This window comes from Leucopleurus acutus (genome assembly GCF_964270905.1).
Source record: "Leucopleurus acutus genome assembly, chromosome: 13".
Classification (NCBI taxonomy): Eukaryota; Metazoa; Chordata; class Mammalia; order Artiodactyla; family Delphinidae; genus Leucopleurus; species Leucopleurus acutus.
The window spans coordinates 18,067,030-18,086,081 of record NC_139155.1 but is presented as its reverse complement, the minus strand read 5'-3'; the positions used below and the strand labels follow the sequence as shown (position 1 = coordinate 18,086,081).

The 19,052-nt window shown below is 38.1% G+C and overlaps 1 protein-coding gene across 6 annotated transcripts in view; it reads left to right on the top strand.

Moving 5' to 3' along the window:
- Positions 1-19,052, top strand: part of WDR7 (WD repeat domain 7) — a 383,698-nt gene that overhangs the window by 308,846 nt on the left and 55,800 nt on the right. For 5 of the 6 annotated variants that reach the window (XM_082853270.1, XM_082853266.1, XM_082853267.1 and 2 more), the window contains one exon: positions 535-634. In XM_082853270.1, the coding sequence (XP_082709396.1) occupies positions 535-634 (100 nt within the window). Of the gene's footprint in view, positions 1-534; positions 635-8,612; positions 8,883-19,052 lie in introns of those variants that run through there. The other variant, XM_082853271.1, reaches the window with a different exon arrangement.

Below are 19,052 nucleotides of genomic sequence, written 5' to 3'. Positions count from 1 at the left end.
TCATTCTAAATTATTGATATGAACGTTTAAGCTTCATATTTATGCAGCTTTTTTATGACTGTCCTGCTGGAAAGTATTTTGCATTCCTTAATACTGTAATAAACCCTGAGAGCATAATTAGATTGAATATATAACACTTTTCATCTTTTTTATTTCTGTTCAAATAGAAATATTTGCAGAATAGTCACTGTAGCAAAACTGAGTTTTCATGTTTCATCTTTTTTGTATGTGACCCTTATCTCTTGTTTCAAAATTCAATGGTGTTTGTAGTTAAGAAGTTGTTTTCTATTGAAAATAATCATTAACAGTTCTAAGCGGTATTCTGCATCATTTTTCTTTCAGTTGATTTTAAGAATTATTACAATGAAACATTTTTGAAAAATCTCAATATATTAATTACAGATATACATATAGTTATTTAAAAATATATATCAGAGCTGACTTTAATCTTTGAAGTGTGTTGCTATCCACTTTGATGTGCAGGTCATCTCACCTGTTTTTTCTGTTTTTTTGTTGTTCAAATGTTCAATCCAGGTTCTACATGGTCAGCTATTATGAGCGGAATCACAGAATAGCAGTTGGAGCTCGCCATGGTTCAGTGGCCCTGTACGACATCCGGACTGGAAAGTGTCAGGTAAATAAATCATTATGACTTCCTCTCCATAAAGTGCACAAGTTATTGAAAGGAGTGAGAGACCAGCACTTCACCAGTTGACGTGCTGAGCTGCTGGAACATTATGGATAATGCTAAAGGGATCAATAGTTTAATGAAGGACTCAGAGAATATAGACCCCTACTGTCTTTATTCACTGGGAATGAAGAGTTGCCACAGATGGGTTTGTAATAGAGCCTTGAGTAAGGTGGTACGCACTACTCACAAACCACTTTGCAATAAATCTTTTCTTCTTTTAAACAAAGTTTTCTGAATTTCTTATTTTTGCCTCGTTTTCTGAAAAAAAAAAATTGGTGATACATTATTATGATTAGTGGCTAAACAAAAATTAGTTTTCTGACTATGTAAAATGAGATCTTTAGCGATTATAAGACAGTATTCTACTCAGAGTTCAAGAAAGGCAGAAATCATAATGGCATTTAGTGTGGATCTGTAAGGAAACTGAGTCTCTATTTGAGATATATTCCTCTTTTATACTTTTATAACTTTCTCTGCTTTTATAAAACTTCATTGTTTATGAGAAATTCTTCTCGGTCTTGATCTTGAGCCCTTCGTTCTCCGAATGTACCAGTTGGGTAGATGGAGCAGGTCTAGCCCCACTTTACATGTAAGTGAATCAAAGCTCCCAGACTTTAAATCTCTATTCCAGAGTCACACTGTTAGTTAACGGCAAAAGCAGGGCTAGGCTCCACCCTGATCATTGTGAATTTATTGTGATCATTGATAAATAGTTCCAAGCTTGCTTTCATTACTGTCCAATAACTTCTTATTTTTCACTGTAGCATCTATCAATGCTGATATATTCAATCAGGAATTAGGAATTGTATTCAACCTTAGTATTAGATGGATATATTCAACTGTATTAGGAATTTCCAGAAGGAATATGAAGAAATACATCAGGATGTAGCTAAATTTTAAATTGCCTCTTAAATTTAATAAACTATTAATTAGTTCTCCAAAAGTTTCTCTGGCAGCTTTCCATGAAATAGTTCTAAGAGATGGTAACAGGTATTGGGGGTAAAAGTTTCAGGGGTCAGACAAGTTTGGGGGTACTGTTCAAATATAACACATTTCTTTACGCAGGCCTTCTCAGAGGCTCTAATGCGTGAGTGTGCATTGTGCATTTCCTGGAAGTGCGTGGAATATGCATCATTTGCCACACTGATGTAACTATTGAATATCCTTTGCATGATTTATTTTCTTTAAAAGACATTAACTCCTCATTGGTGACTGTATTTCTTTACTCTGAACTCTCACTTTGAGCAATGAAACCACTCTGAATACTTGCTTAAAAATGAAGTTACATATTGTCTATAACATTCTCTCGTAAGAGAGACAGATTCTTCAAACAGCATTTTCAGAATCTCTTTTGGTAAATCAATTTTTAAAAATTGGAATGCAGTTGACCCTGAACACCACTGGGGTTAGAGGTGCAGACCCACATGTAACTTATAGTTGACCCTCCTTATCCCTGGTTCCTCCATATCCCTGGTTCTGCATCTGGGGATTCAACCAACCCTGGATGGTGTAGAGCTATAGTATTTATAGTTCTGAGTATGAGAGGACCCTCGCGGTTCAAGCTAGTGTCGTTCAAGGGTCAACTGTATATTATTATTAGCCAACTTGAGAGAAATAAGGCACAAACAGCAACAAGGTAAAGACAAAAAAAAATGAATAAGGGGACCTTTTCAACTTTCTTTAAAATAGAAGTGAGGAAATCATAGAGAGGACACTATTGCCACCAACAGAGAGAAGAGTGAGACAGTGTGAGCACGGTGACGAAACCCAAAGAGGAGTGAAAGAACAGCAATGAAAAGCTAATGAGAAAGCAACAGACTGACCTGAGCATACATATCCTGACAGTGGTCTCAGTGAAGATCTTGGTAACATGAAAGAAACATGAATAATTTGAATATCTTATTCTTTTTCACGGAATTATTTAAGAAACACTTGCCAATCAATGACATTCTTTCTTAACAGGAATTTGTAATGTCATTCCTATTTCACTTTATTTTCTGTACATTATTTTATTACGCTTAGACATTTCAGTCTCCCCATGACATTTTTCTACCTCAGCTTCTTTATTTTGATACCCCAAACTGTCATTAGTGTCGAACGATGGAATAACCTTTACCTTCCAGTTCTGTGTGAAAGAGAAGGTTACCCTTTACTCTCATCATTCAGAGCATAAAAACAAAGCTAAATCTCTAAAATCAATCTTAACTACTTTTGCCAGTTACCAGTTTTATCCAGTGACAATGAGCTCTTAAGGGATTCTCTTAATTCTTTTATGGTATTAGTGTTGTAGTGTTTGAAATACGTGAGTCGACAGTTGAAACAGAATACACAAGTATAGTTGGCATGTTCAAAAAATGATATTTTAGAGGTGAATCAAAGGACTAGGAATTTTGAACTAGGAATGTAGTAAAGTATTTTTTGAATTAGTTATTGGAATCAGTGAACAGAGAGAGAGGGACAATTTTCCTAACATGAGCAAAGACATAGAGATATGACATAAAAGATGTAGAAGGGATAATTAGTAAATTCACTGGACTCCAGGGGTAGATTCCAATTAGGTGGAAAGATAAGGGGCAACCACCTACATGATGAGAGTCACAGGTGATGGGAAGACCAGCTGTGGCCTGTCCAGGATGCCAGAGGCTGAGGAAATGTCCCTGGGCCCAGTGGAAGCAGAGGACCCATGGCTGAGGGAATAGGGGGAGGAACATATAGGTTCCCTGTCATCATCATTCAATTAGTTGGTAAAGGTTAGATAGAAACGTCAAATCTCTTTCCCTTACCTTTTGGCATTGGCTTCTTTTTTTTTTTTAAATCAGTTTTCTTACAACCTGTTCTCAAACTAGTACAGGCAATTATACAAAACCACAAGATAAATATGCATTCAGTCTGGAACAGGAATTTTACTTATTTTAAGAGTTTACAAGCTATCGCCCAAACCTGCCTGCCACCCGTTTCAGTAAATATAATTTTACTGGAATACAGCCACATCGTTCGTTTAAGGATCGCGTATGGCTGCTGTGACACTACAGTGGCAGAACTGAGTTGTAGTAGCCAGCAAAGACCATATATGGTCCACAAAGCCTATCAAATGTATTACGTGGCCCTTTACAGAAAAGGTTTGCTGACCTCTGACTTAAGCAACTAGAGGAGGAAGAGTTAACTCATTTAACTGAAAAGTGATTTAAAACAGTGTAGTGTAATATACTGGAGAAGAACAAATAGAAACTTGTGTGGCTTAAATCCCATCTCCATTTCATAAGCTTAAGAACATTGCTTAGGGCTTCCCTGGTGGCGCAGTGGTTGAGAGTCCGCCTGCCGATGCAGGGAACGGGGGTTCGTGCCCCAGTCCGGGAAGATCCCACATGCCACGGAGCGGCTGGGCCCGTGAGCCATGGCTGCTGAGCCTGCGCGTCCGGAGCCTGTGCTCCGCAACGGGAGAGGCCACAACAGTGAGAGGCCCGTGCACCGCAAAAAAATATATATATATTGCTTTATTTTTCTGTGGTGAAGTTTCCTCACTACAAAATAGTGATAGAAATAGGGCCTATTATTGTGAGAAGTAAGGTAATTTATGTAAAATTCTTAGCAAGTAGTATTCAGTAAGTGTTGGTTATATTAAAATAAACTTGGAAATACATTACATCGCAATGAAATCACATGAATTGTGGAGATTTTAAAGATAAACCTTGAGACCTCAGAATGTTTGTAGATCGTCAGGGCTAGGACTTCCCACCCCTTAGTTAGGAGAGCTTTGGTGGAAAAGTCTGGCAGCACTGCCGTACGCCATGTGTAGATTTCCTCTCTAAAGGCAGCTCTTACCTGTGGTGTTGGGCTGAACCTCACTGATGATGGAAATCAGAACCTTTGAGGCAGTTCAATAGTTAACATCCTGCTGTGCTCCTAACTGTGTTTTTACTTGGCAACTGCTAGCAATTTAGGAATATACCTGACTTGAATTCTGCTTAATTTAAAAAAAAAAAAAAGTAACTCCTGATGAAGTGCTTTAAATTGCATTGGGAAAGCAGCCTTCTTGATAAGCAGGTTAATTAGGTTCCATGAATCCTTAGAGCTACAAGTGTGTGTTTGGTTAAATCAGCAATGCAAATCTTCCCTCTAACAATATTTGCCTTTGGTTTGGCAGACTTGTTATTATCTGTCTCTGATTTTCCAATCCTTTTTGGATGCGTTCTTTGTAATAATAACTGCTGGCTCTGTGCAAGATTCTCTTAGGTTCATGTTAGCTAGTTTTTCTTAGGAAGTTTGGGTTGTGTTACTTGGTGGTATCTAATCCACTTTGGTAAATCTGGGCACTTATTTTCTTACTTTGACATAATGCGACCAAAAAGGCAGTGATGTATGAGAGGAAGAAAGTGTGGCCAAAGTCTTATCTAAATCTTAAATTAGTAAAAGAATTTTATTATTGAAAATTTTAAGTAAATTCCATAAAGAACTCATTTTTGAAGCCCCACGTTTTCTAGTGCCTGCTACATAGTAGTTGCACAATAAAATTCATTCATGTTGATCAAACAAAATACCCTGAGTCTTTGGAGTAAAAAATATAGTAAGAAATATAATATGACATGGTAAATGAAAACAAAGTATGCCTCAAATCTATCAAAAATATATTTGTAATTTGGATATAGTTACATTTTAGTATGTCAGTAACCCTTCATCAGCTTGTTGTTGCTGTATAAAGGATAATAGAATGTCTTTTCAGAAATAGCATAGAGAACCTCTTTCTTGCGAGTCATGAAAATATACCTATATTTCAGTAGTGGACCATGACCAGACCTGCTAGGGGTCAGATAATGAAGGAAAAAACAGAAGTGAAGATTGATTGTTATAGAATGGTAGTAACTGAGGTCTCACTATAGTCCGTTATAGATAGAGCAGGAGGTGGATTCTGGAATGCTAACATGTGCCCTATCACGCAGCCTAATGCTGTAAAAAGCAATGGGCCTGCAGGCTGAGCTCCTCTGGCCTTACAGATTCCTTACTCCACGTGGAAAGAAGGAGGCTACAGGTTATTTCGTCCACTTACTTTACCTTTATCTCCTGAATGTCCTCTGCCCTGCTCCTTTGCTAATTCCATGGTATTGGAAGCAACCCTAAGCTCTGTTCAGATCCATTTTCACTGGTCTTTAAACCTTAATTTATCCCATCATTGTCCAGCACGGCTTACCTTCATTCTTCAACCAGCAAGACCTCACCGACTGGTCCAGTCATGTTGTTATATACAGGCATCTGCCGAGCATCTAACTAAACTAGTGAGAAAATCAGAAAAACCACAATTACCTTTAAGCGATTATGGAATATGAGGACCACGGACTCGTTGCTTTCCTGTCAGCCTCCTCTTCCCTTGTTCCCATTCGTCCTCAACTGCAAAGTAACTTTGAGAACTAGACTTATTACACTGTGAGGAGAATCTGTTTCATTCATTAAGGCTCCAGGGCATGGGGTCTACGGCGTGTATAGTTTCGGAGACTTCTATTGGGTTGGCCAAAAAGTTTATTCAGGTTTTTCATAAGATGTTACAGCAAAACCCAAACAAACTTCTTGGCCAACCCAATGTTTAAGAAAAAAAAAAATCAGAGGCCTGCATAAAATGAAACAAAAACAAACTATAAATATATATATATTTCATTAGCTTAGCTTCATGGTAAATCCACCTTTTTGGCGCCTTTAAAAAATGCATTTCCTAAGCCTTACTGTACCTACCTTTGTACTTCTCTGGTCTGTGACACCCCCTCTGCCCCACACCTTCTAGTTTCCACCTTGACAGAGCGACTGAAATCATACCCTCCAACACACTAGGGTTGTCTCGCCATACCACTAGCAACGGGCCGCCTGCCGCCTTAGTATAGTTTAGTAGAACTGGTTTCCCTCTCTCTCAAATTCTACCTTCACTTCCACAGCACCACCACCTGACTTGATTTTCCTTTTATTATGTCCTTAGCTAGATTTCTTAATTTCTTGGGGTACCCTAATGTTAATTCTTACCACTCCACTGCCCAGAGTACAGATTTCTTCACTTATCTGTTCTTTTTCCTGACTTTGGCTAAGAATTCGTACATTATAATTGACCCCATTTCCTCTGAGCAGGTGAGACAAATCAGGTCAACAGCCTGGGCTGTTGGATGATTTGTTGCAAACACAGTGAAGATTTCAAGAAATGCCCCTTTCCCATTACCTTGGGTTTTAGATTATATTGAAATGTCTGATCTCACTGAATAGATAAAGTTACTGTGTACTCATAGGTGAAGCACTCCTGGTAAACAAAAATGCTGAGAATAAGTCACATTAAAATAGTGAATATTGGCTCCTTTTTTATTCATGGTTCTATTGAAATTTATTTCTGACCATCCTCTGAATTCCTTATACCCCTTTTAAGTTATGTGGCCGTCTCAAATTCTTGTATCCACATTTCTGACTCAGATAAATGCAGTTTCTTTGCTGGTATTTGTAATACACCAAATTTAATATTAAATTCTATTAGCAAGTTATTGATTTCCTTTTATTTATTAGGGAAGGCAGTCTTAGAGTAGATCCTGGAGCCAGACTGCCTTGGGTTCAAATCCTTGCTCAGCCCTTATTAGCTTTGAGGCTGAGAGCATTGTACTTAAATTCTCTGTGCTTTAGTTTTTTCATCTATAAAATGGACACAATAACCGTCTTAGCATCATGTTGTAAAGGTTAAAAGAATATATTTATATATAAAGCAAACATCAGCCAATAATAAATGCTTAAAAATGTTAGCCATCATAATTATTATTTAGTCATTGATTAAATAAGACAAAATCAGTCAGCCCTGAACTGTTTCCTCCTCCTCAGGTATACATGACTTCGTACCAGCTAGATCCATTACAATTTCTATTTTAGGAATTTTTTTTTTTTTGCCGCTTTTTATTCCAGAACAATTTGATAAATCTTAAAAGTAGAATGAGTAGAATATCAAACCAAGTAATTAGCAAAGTTAAGATTATACTTACTGTTCTGTCCTCAGCCATCCAAGTTTAATAATTATTCTTTTGTCTTTCCTGATTTTTCTATAGCATTAATCTATTGTTCTACTGATATATTTTTTAGTAATTTTTTGAAATCATTACAAATATTACTTTTCATGTTACTGCTATATTAGAATCTTTCTGAGTGAAGCTGATTTTTAAATATGGTATTCTCAATTGCCAGTATATTCCAATTTTTGGCCCATCTGTTTGTATATATTTAAAGTCATATATTAAATAACCACCACTGGGTTTTCTTCAAGGATTTTATTACTGTGTAATTTTCCACATCTGTTTTCTTCAGCATCCTTTTTAAGATAGGAAAGATTAGGTCAGTGAGTCAGCCATTTTATTATTTTCAGTTTCTCACTTGTTAGGCAGCATAATTTTCTTTGTAGTTTCTCTTGCTTTCAACCGGCATAGCTGTGAATGTTCTCATTCTCTCTTATTTGCATATCATTTATTCTTTATCCTTTCATTACTTATCTCTGTTGAAATTCAGTCTAGTTTATTTATAACTTTACCTCTTTGGATAAATTACAAGCCTTTTTATGCTGCTTAGATGGTTGCCTTTATAACTCAAAGGAAAATGGTAGTTAGGATCTTAAGGATTGTTGTTACCTTATTTGGAGTTGGTTGAAAATTTTTTCATTCTGCTTCATCTCTGGATCTGGCAAGCTGTGGCCAATTCCCAATCCTTCCTTCCTTCCTTCCTTCCTCCCTTCCTCCCTTCCTCCCTTCCTCCCTTCCTCCCTTCCTCCCTTCCTCCCTTCCTCCCTTCCTCCCTTCCTCCCTTCCTCCCTTCCTCCCTTCCTCCCTTCCTCCCTTCCTTCCTTCCTCTTTCTCAGCATGAAGCTTTGAAGCTTCCTGTAACAATTATTTTCTTACAGGAATTATTTTGTTTTCGTTGGCAGTAATGACCTACTGATACCTGGCCAGTCAAAATTGAGTAATTTCTGTAATTTCCATGAGAAGTCAAGATATAATGCTTGAATGATTAGCATTTACATGAGAGCAAGGGAAGAGGAAGATACATAGCGGCTGGTGAAGGAGCAAGTCAACCTCTCTTTTTCTCTGGAAAATGAATGAAATTTATTAATTGCTTCTTCAGATTATAAATGTAATTCATGCTTATTAAAAAATAACCTCAAGCAATAATAAAATATTTAAAGTGGAGAGTTAAAGTCCACTGAAACCTGTCCCTTAGAGTTAATTCTTGTTTAGCTATATATTGTAAATACTTTGAGTCTTATTTCTGTGATATACAAATAATATTATTCCCTCCCTCCTCCCCAATAATATAATAGTTTTCTGCAACCCGTTTTATTTTTACCTAACAATGTATCATTTCTCCCTGTGAGTCCATATAGCGCATTCAATGATAGCAAGTAGTGCCTACTATTAGTTGCAAACAAAGCAGGCGTGGATTCTGCCCTCAAGGAGCTTCTGTTCAGTGAGAGAAGACAAGAAAATATCATGGAGTGAGATGATAATACAAAGGGATGACGGGTACCTACTTCAGGCGTTCAGGGGTGAGCGCATTGAGGGGGTTTCATTTAACCCGAGACTATGTGACCATCTAGAAGAAGAGCGTTATAGGGACGAGGGGCAGTCAGTACAATGACTAAGGTGGGAATAACACTGGAAAGTTCGGGGAACAGAAAACAGACAACCGCAAAGTCCATTCAATTTGTGAGCAAGTGGAAGATAGATTTGAGATGGGCTGTGATAAGAAGGCAGGATCTGATCATGAAGGCTAGGGTGGGGATCTCAGATTTTATTTCAGTGTGATGGGTTACCGTTAGAGAATTTCAAGTGAGGAAATTATATGATGTTACATGATTTTTTTTTTGCAGTTTGTTTCCTAGTTGATTTCTAGTTTCATAGCATCATGATTGGAAATATATGATGTTTTTAACAATTATTTTTTGCTTGCTTTGCTTTTGAAAGGCTTTTGTTCTTTACTTCACAACTTTGGAATCACAAGAGACATAGTCCTCTGCAGCCTAAAAGAAAAATCTTAATAGTACATCACAGCTAAACTTCCAGGTCAAACGCCATTGATCTAACATGTTCTTTACAAAATGTAAAATACTCTATCAAACTATTATTCTGTTGATGAACTATCCACATTAAGTCCAGCTCTGTGTTCGTACATACAGAGCTGCAGTGAGCACCTTTATATACTGCTGCTTTTCTCTCTGTAGGATAGATCCTAAAAACAGGAACTGGTTTGATCTGTTTTTACTTTAAAAGATTAATAGCTGCTGAGCTGGGACTAGGGTTGTTACAGTTGTGGTGGAGAAATGTGACACATAAAGGATATGTTTTGTAAGTAGAGCCAACACGTCTTGATGATGGTTCACATGTAGGGTGCAGGGTGTGGAAAGTTGAGGGAAAGGCAGTGGTGAGAGAAAGGAGGAGTTCAAGGGTGGCTCATAGATTTGAGTCTTGAGCACCTAAAAGGATGATGGTGCCATTAACGACTGAGAGAAAAGCAGGCGAGGTGTGGGATGAAGGCCAGGACTTAGGTTCTGGACATATTAAGTTTGAAGGGCTATTTTAATCTGTTCGAATGACTACATAATGTTCTAGTACACAGATGTAGAATTCATTAGCCAATCCTCTATCAATTACCATTTAAGTCCTCTACCCCCAGTTTCTCACCATCATAAACAGTGCTACATTGAATAGCCTTATTTATATAACTTTCTATGCCCGTCTGATTTTCTTAGGGTAAATTCCTGGATTCACAGTGCTAGGCCCAAAGGTTTGTGCGTTTGATCATCAGAATGCTTTGAAACTACTTTCCCACGGTCCACGCTCATTCATTTTTTCACACGTTCCCTAATATTCCTATGAATAACCGAATGACTCTTGAACTGCAATTATTCTCATAAAAAAAAAGATGAAACTCCACAGTTGGTCTGTTTTGCCTTCTGTATTTTTCATCTTGGACCGTGGACTGTTTATTCATTTATTCATGAGTTATCACTTATTTTATTTATAAAAAAGGAAAATAAAAATAATTTTATGATAGCTCTTCTCTGTATCAGATACCGTATTATGTGCAAGGGGTAAAAATAAATAAATATGAACTGTTTCTTATAAAATCCCTCAAGGAATTTATACTCTGATCTGGAAGACAGACATAAACCCAGAGTTGAAATACTGTGATTGTCCTTTCCAGCAGGGCTGTCTAGAGTGCGATGGGAGAACACAGGAGGAACATGCGCACGGGTTTGTTGAGGAGTCTAGGGAGGATGGTCTGAAAGGGCTTTCTAAAGGAGAGGACGTCAGAACTGAGCCATTCACTATGGGAGTTAAGCAGGAAAGGGGAAGGGCAGGGCCATGATTCCAGGCAGAAGGCGCAACACCTGCAAAGCCCAGAAGAAGAAGAAATGTAGTGGAAGCACGCTTATCAAAACCTGAACCTGAGAGGTGTTTTCCCCATTATATGTGAGTGATTCACGTTACAGCAATCTTCAAATTGGCATTCCCCTGAGAAATGTACAAATCTTAGGTGAAAAACAGTCATTCCAATAGGTAAGTAGAGACACCTCTTCTCTGTGACTTTTTTTTTTTTTTTTGGGCCACACAGCTTGTGGGATCTTAGTTCCCCCAGCAGGGATGGAACCCATGCCCCCTGCAGTGGACGTGCAGAGTCCTAACCACTGCACCACCAGGGAATTCCCTCTGTGACTTAATGAATGCTAACTCAGTAACATAGATTTTGTAAATAAAGTTTACATGGTGTTAGCAAAATGTAAAGAAAGAACTGAATGCTGGCATTTCCCATAAATAATATTTTTAGGAAAAGTGGGCTTGGCAAGATATGAAAATGTTTTCAGCGTGGGATTCAAATCGTTCTGATGAAAGTAAACCAGGTTAATTTTCTCTAACACATTTAATTCTGGCAAGCACTCTAAGCTACTACATATGGAAAGAAAGCTGACATTCAGGCTCAACAGCAATGTCAGCAAACACACCTATATGAATAGAAGTTTGGAGAAAAATGTCTTCTCTCTAAAAATAACAAAGATTTTACTTCTACTTAAGAGGAGCAATGGGCCTTAGGGATCTGGGGGACAGTAAGATTGATGTTTCTTTAAGGCAGAGTTTTGAAGCTTCAGGCACAGTTTTCACTGAGCAGAAGTCCATAACGCTTATACATCAAGGGTACTTATGTGATGATTGCAAAAAATTGCAGTGAGAATTGACTACAGTACTTAGGCCGACATTTTAGGCATTTTCTTCCTGTTCTTTTCAGCAACTGGTTTTATGACAGGTGCTTCCTATGACATTCGGGAGCAACAACCAGAAATATGGCATCAGGGTGATAATAAGATGAATGGTTGGAGAAGACAATGGTTTCCTGATGCTGTGTTGAAGAATTACCCAACAAGCTTCCCATTTTAAAAGTAAAATGCTATTTAGAGAAGAACCTCTAGGAAGAGAAACAGATATCTGGGACAATGCTTGAAATTAGATCATCATTTATCTTGAAAGTTTAACAATTTTTAAAGAATTATTTTAATGGACTGAGTAGAGGTATATTTTTCTGTTGTCTGTCTGCCCCATCACTTACTGAGTATTTCTTATATCCCTCTTATACTTTGAATGGCAGTATTTAAGATTTTTACATACACCAAGAGAAAAAATTAATTCTTGGTAATATCTATAATGGGAAATACATGAGGTAGAGAGTTCAACTGTTTCCAAACCCAACAGTTATTACAAGCATTTCAACATCCTTGCAAAAGCATTAAGTAGACTGAAATAAATTTTGGTTCTCAAAATTCACATTCTATCTACACTTCTCAACGCCATTCAATTTCCTTCCTAGCCATTCTTTATCCTGTCAACACATAAAAAATGAAAATACAAGTGTCTATTGATAGATACATAGGTAGATAGATAGATAGATAGATAGATAGATAGATAGATAGATAGATAGATTCTACATATATTTAGTCCAGAAAATTAAAGAACACTAGGTAGGAGAATCACAGTACATTGAATTCATTCTGGATTGGGTGCCTTGTATTCTTTATATCCACTCTTGATATATAAAGTACTTAAAGTGTGGCATATAGTAGTCATTGAATAAATATGAATCATAAGTACTCTAAAACATATATAATAGGGACATGAGTCTGTAGTTCATGATAGGTTCTAAAGAAATGTTGATAATGATTCAAAGGAGCTTGTCAAAATTTGATAGCTCCTATCTCAAATAGAGCTCGTGACGGAGCTTACGTCTAGTCAGGGAGGATACACAGGTAACACAAAAGCCCTCTTATCTGGCACAGGTCAGCCTCAGAAGTTGCTCAGGTAGTCAAAGCTCTTGCTCAAGTATGGAATCATATAAAATGATATATATCTTAAACACCTCATTTTAAGTTCCATAAAGATAATTTTATTTTCCATCTCTTTTAACGTGAGACCAAGGCCTTTTCTTTCTATAATTGGTCCATTGATTATAGTTCTACAACATTTTTCTTCCTAAATCACACCAGCTTTGGTTTCTTTAAGTAGATTGAGAAATTAAAGATACTCAGAAAGCAGTCTCGGAGTATAATCCTAGATGTTTATGCTTTTCTCATTCTTTTACAGTTGTCTCACTTTCACCTAATTTCATGAGTGTGTGTATGTCTATGTCTTTCTAAAGCAGTCTCCCCCCTCTTATAATTTTATATGGTGTTTAATTCAACTACCTGTTTACACTGACAAGCAGAATTAGCATAGCTTTCGTTGACTCTGGGTCCCAGAGCTCACCTGGTGAGAGCAGTAGCAAGTGGGCCTGTTAACCGCTGGCATTCCTCACGTGGTGGGCGTCAGGATGTCTCACAGAGGGAGTACAGCGTATCGCTTAACCCCAAGAGTCAGCAAAATACAAGTCAGTTAGAGAGATCGTAATACCTTCAATGCATGGTGCCTGGAAATATTTCCATGGCACTATGAAAGGCAGAAGGGAATGAGTACTCAAGTGGGCAAGGTATTTACAAAAGCGTAGGGATGACAAAGATGAAACAGATAAGTGCAATCAGGTGTTTCAGTGCTACAGTAGAATGATGTGGCATGCCACAAAGAAAGAAAGGCTGAATCCTGGGGAGGTGGGAGACGAGAACAGGAAAAGATCCACAAAGAAGGTGATATTTGAGCTGAGGCTTTGTGTATGGCGTGGGGGGAGAATAATTTTCTTTTTTCTATTGAAGTATAGTTAATTTACAATGTTGTGTTAGTTTCAAGTGCACAGCAAAGCGATTCAGTTATACATATTTGTGTGTGTGTGTGTGTGTGTATGTATACATTCTTTTTCAGATTCTTCTCCATTATAGGTTATTACAAGATGTGGAGTAGAGTTCCCTGTGCTCTACCGTAGATCCTTGTTTACCTATTTTATATATAGTAGTGTGTATATGTCAATCCCAAACTCCTGATTTATCCCCGCCACACACACACTATCTCCTCTGCTAACCATAAGTTTGTTTTCTATGTCTGTGACTATTTCTGTTTTGTAAACAAGTCCATTTGTGAGCTGAGTCTTGAGCAGGTGTTCCATAGGCACACAAGGAGGAAGAAACCTTTTCAGAGAGAGGATAAAGAGCATAAACAGAAGCACAGAGACATTATTTAGCTTAGAGTGCATTCCGGGGACTGTGAAGTTTTTGCTATGCTGGGAACCAAGGTTGCAAAGGAGTAGAGAAGTGTGACAGAGGAGGAGAGAGAGAAAGCCTAGTAGTTAGGAGGTGGGAGATCACGGCAAGCCTTGCCTGGATAGATGGCCTCATGGAGTGGAGTCTTGTAGGTCAGGAGTAACAAACTCAAATGCCCACAGAGACCAAGCAGGTAGCATAAATTAATAAAATAAAGGTCAGCGTTCTTGGTTAATCTTTTCTATACCCATTTTGATAGCACCATCCAAGAAATATTTGTCTTTCTTTATAACACTACCCTCAGTAAAACAACAGTGTAAGCCTTCAGTAGAATGCCAGCTGGTACTGTACTTGAGTGTTAGGGACAGAATCGGGAGGGGCAGGGACCGTGTCAGACTGGAGAGCACGTGCTCCATGTGAAGGGATCAGCCATGTCTCAGGTCCTCTCAGTTGGCGCCATGTGGAACTGTGGGCCTGATCTGATTTTTCAAGATAAGCTGAAAATCTGGGTTTTTATTTAAAAACCTCCCAAGTTTTAAATGCTAGTGACTGGTTTTGAAAGTTTTTAGAGTATACAAATCAACACTACACTGAATGCGTAGTAGTGTATTCAGAGAAAGCCTTTGAAGAGTTTCGAGCACGGGAGCAACAGGATCACCTATTCCATTTGGGAAGAGCCGGAGTCCAGAAGGTGAGAAGAAGACTTGCTCTTGGAGGTTTTGGTAACGGTCCAGGCAACAGTTGATCCGGACTTGAATGGCGATGTGGGTGGCCGAGTGAAGAAAAGGAGCAGGAAGCGTAACATACGGCAAGTAGCTTATGATAAGCCTTCAAAGGTGGCATTTTATACCTATACACTAAATTAAAATAGAAATTGATGCCATAATGAAACAATAAAAGCAACATTTTCTGGAGAAAAAATTTATAAAAAGTATGGGCTAGGTATGAACTGGTAGGGAAGATGGTCATGTAAAAGGAAAGATGTAGTTGAGGCATAGAGAGGGGAGTTCTAAAAATAAAAGAACTATGGAGTTGTTGGAAAGATTTAATCCTTAGGATATTTTATTTACAAAGTACTAGAAGCCACAAAAGAGGCTTTCCATTAAAGAATTTATTATTTCATATAACAGAACATCTAGAGGTGGCTGTTGAAGTGAGCGGCTCGATGGTATCGTGAAGGACCCCAGTGTTTGCCCCTCTTTCTCGCTGTATTCAGTGCATTGGTCTATTAGGCTGGACCACTTCAGGATACAGGATGCTGCCGCAGAGCCAGCAACCTATGCAGAGGACACCATCCAGAGGCAGAAAGAAGTTTGTAAAGCAAATAGGCCATCTGAGAAAGCCTGTTCTTATGTCTCGGTCCACCAAAATTGTATCGCATACTCATTTTAAACATGTTGCTGGAAAAGAGAATGGAATTATCATGACTGACTAATTGAAGTTTACTCCTGAGATAGAAGGCTGTCACCTTTCCAGAACACAGGGGGTTGTCCTGACAAAGACAACCAACATTGCCTCCTCAAGGGAATTTGGTAACGTGGCCCTTGGAGTGTTGTAAGATGTGATAAACAGGAAGGTAGGTTGACGGTAGAGGCTTCGGAACAGATGTGGACTTGCGGACCTGCCCTTCCACCTACTCTCTTTGAGGCTTTGAACAAGTTACTAGCCCTCTTTCCTCTCCTGTAAAAAAAAAAAAAAAAAAAAAATGGGCATAATTTTAGGCCCTCTTAAAGATTAATTGAACTAACATATATAAGATATTTAGTTTCATGATTATTACAGTCTCTGCTCAGTAAATGGTAGTAGTGGGTTGATTAATAGTCATCTTTAAAATCCAGTTTTGAGTTTCTGAATTTGAAAGAGACTTTTGGTGTAACAGCAGCACTTTTAACGGGAAATATGTTAAAACAAAGTAGACTAATAGTAACATGACTTTAAAAGAATCAGCTTTCCCTTTTATTGGAACAGAAACAGTGAGCTAGAATGGTAAAGTACATGATAAGGCTCAAGAGACCTGGCTGTGTTCCCTTCTCATGTTCCGTCCAAGACCAAGGACCCCTTTCCTTTATCATACTAGAGGGAGAGGATTGCCCACGGTTACCTCACACTGTCCCTGTCCCCTCCCAGCCTAACTGATCTTATGCTCCAGCTTCAGAGTGAGCAGTTAAGCAGACACACTTGAAGACAGAGTAAATGCTTAGAAATAATTTGCATTTATTCCTTGAATGTTTAACTATTTAAGTAATTCTGCTGTTCCCTAAAGTTATTTCTTTTTTTTGTTGTTGCGGTACGCGGGCCTCTCACTGTTGTGGCCTCTCCAGTTGCGGAGCACAGGCTCCGGACGCACAGGCTCAACGGCCATGGCTCACGGGCCCAGCCGCTCCACGGCATGTGGGATCTTCCCGGACCGGGACACGACCCCGTGTCCCCTGCATCGGCAGGCGGACTCTCAACCACTGCGCCACCAGGGAAGCCCCCCTAAAGTTATTTCTTAATCTAGACTATTTATTAATGCAGTGAAAGGCATTGAAAACATAGTTCACTTTCAAACAAATGTCAAGAGTAAGAAGACATCTGTATATTGCCCACCACAGCAACTTAAATGCTTTTTCCTCATATATACTGAGAGTGGGCCTTTATAGCCATAAGAAAGCCAGCTGCCATAAGCCTGTTGAATTTCTCTGGGTGAACATCCCGGCATATGGCATTGTGATTCTGTTGCTATAATTTATATAAATATGTTGCCAGAGATGAATTAAAACTTATCATTGTAAATCTACAAGGATACAGCTGTAACTCACACGGATTTATTACCTGTAGACATGTATATCAGGCCTCTGGAATTACAGCCTCTACTGTAGACAGAGGTTAAAGAAGAAGGTAACAACTTACATGCCATTAAACATTTACAGCAGTTTGTCATTCATCGGTAGTGGTGTGAATACCAAATACAGCAGGTGGACCATCTTTCACCCAACGAAGTCTAATTGGCCAATTTCTGCAAAAATGCTGAACAAAAGATCACCAAATGAGGAGTCAGAAAATTTAGTCTTAGACGCAATTACTAAATTTGTTACTTAAATACTCTGAGCCTAAGTTTACTAGGTATAAGACTGTTTCTCAAAAACCTGTTATTCTACCCCAATAACACTTTGCATGGTTTTTGTTATTTTCATTCATTCATTTAGTCAATAAACATTTATTGAGTGCCTACTATATATCAGGTGCACATCATTTTTTGAAGCTGAAAGAAATAATTTAGTCCAGCATCCTTATTTTTGCAAAACAGCAAAGTGGGTCCAGAAAGATGAGGTGCTTTACGGAGGATAGGAAAGGGATTTTGAAAACTGCAAAGTTCATACAGGAGGAAGTAATTATTAATTGTAATGCTAAGCTAGTATCCTTTGTAGGATAATGTATATGTGTTTAGTTCTCCATGGATGTTTTCATCTCTCTAGGAGTTCCTTTTATATAAATTCACTGGGCATTGTCATTTAGCATTGTTCTTTCCAAACCAGGTGACACATCAGAATCACGTAGGAAATTTCAAAATAGATTCCTCCTGCCTCAGACCTTCTGAATTAGAATAGAATCTCTGAGGCAGGGACCCATATATCTACATGTTTATTAGGTGCTCCTAGGTAATTCGAAGGCAGACTGGAGTTGAGAAACTCGGGGTTGACCAAACAAAATAACAGGTTATGTGAGGAGCAAACAATGTTTGGATTATTGTAAACTAACATTTTAAGTCCCCATGGTTTAGAAAATCAAATAATTTTAGTATCAGGAAAAATAGCTTGCATTAGATCTAGAATCACATAGACTGAAATGGAGCCTTGGGATGAGTGGAACTTGATTGGGGGGCGGGGTGTTACCATTGAGAAAGCGATGCAGCCACATGAAGGAAAGGTTTAGAGGGGAAAGCCCATCGTAATCCGCACCCCCTGCAAAGATCTTACATTTATATACTACTTATTCACATGTATAACTATTTGTAAGTATTTGTAATCATAATCTATACATCCCTAGATTTGCTTTGAAATATTACATAAAACCATAAAATTTTAGTTTATGAGGTTTTAGTTACTCCTTTCTATACCTAGATTTTCATACTGCATTTGAGAATTACCCTAGTATGTTATACCAACCCACCCTGACAGAGCTTTAAGCAACTGCTGTTGGGTACACATACAGCCTCCTTTTCTCTCCACAGAACCCTTTCCGATGACTTTTCTGTTCTTCAAATTACAACCGTGGGATTTTCTACCAGATAAAAGTCACTAACAGAAAACTTGCTTACAGAAGTCCAGTATCTTGTTAACTGCTTACAGCTTTGTCCCTAATGGAGAGTTTCCTCCAGCTACTCAGGTACAACACACGATTCAAGATTTCTGTCTCTCTGGATCTCTCTCACAATATGGTAGGGTCTTTTCTCTTGCTACAGCATCCATTCAAATCATTTATTAATTTAATAAATATTAAGTATTTGCTGTGTACCAGCTACTATGGTAGTGCTACTCACTATTGAAATAACATATTTCTATTTAATGATTATGAGGAAACTAATGCTTCCTACAGAGACATACTATCAATAGAAGAACATTTTTAGCTGCCTTTCTTTTTTTTTTTTTTTGTAATCTTTATTGAAGTATAATTGCTTCACAGTGCTGTATTAGTTTCTATTGTACAACAAAG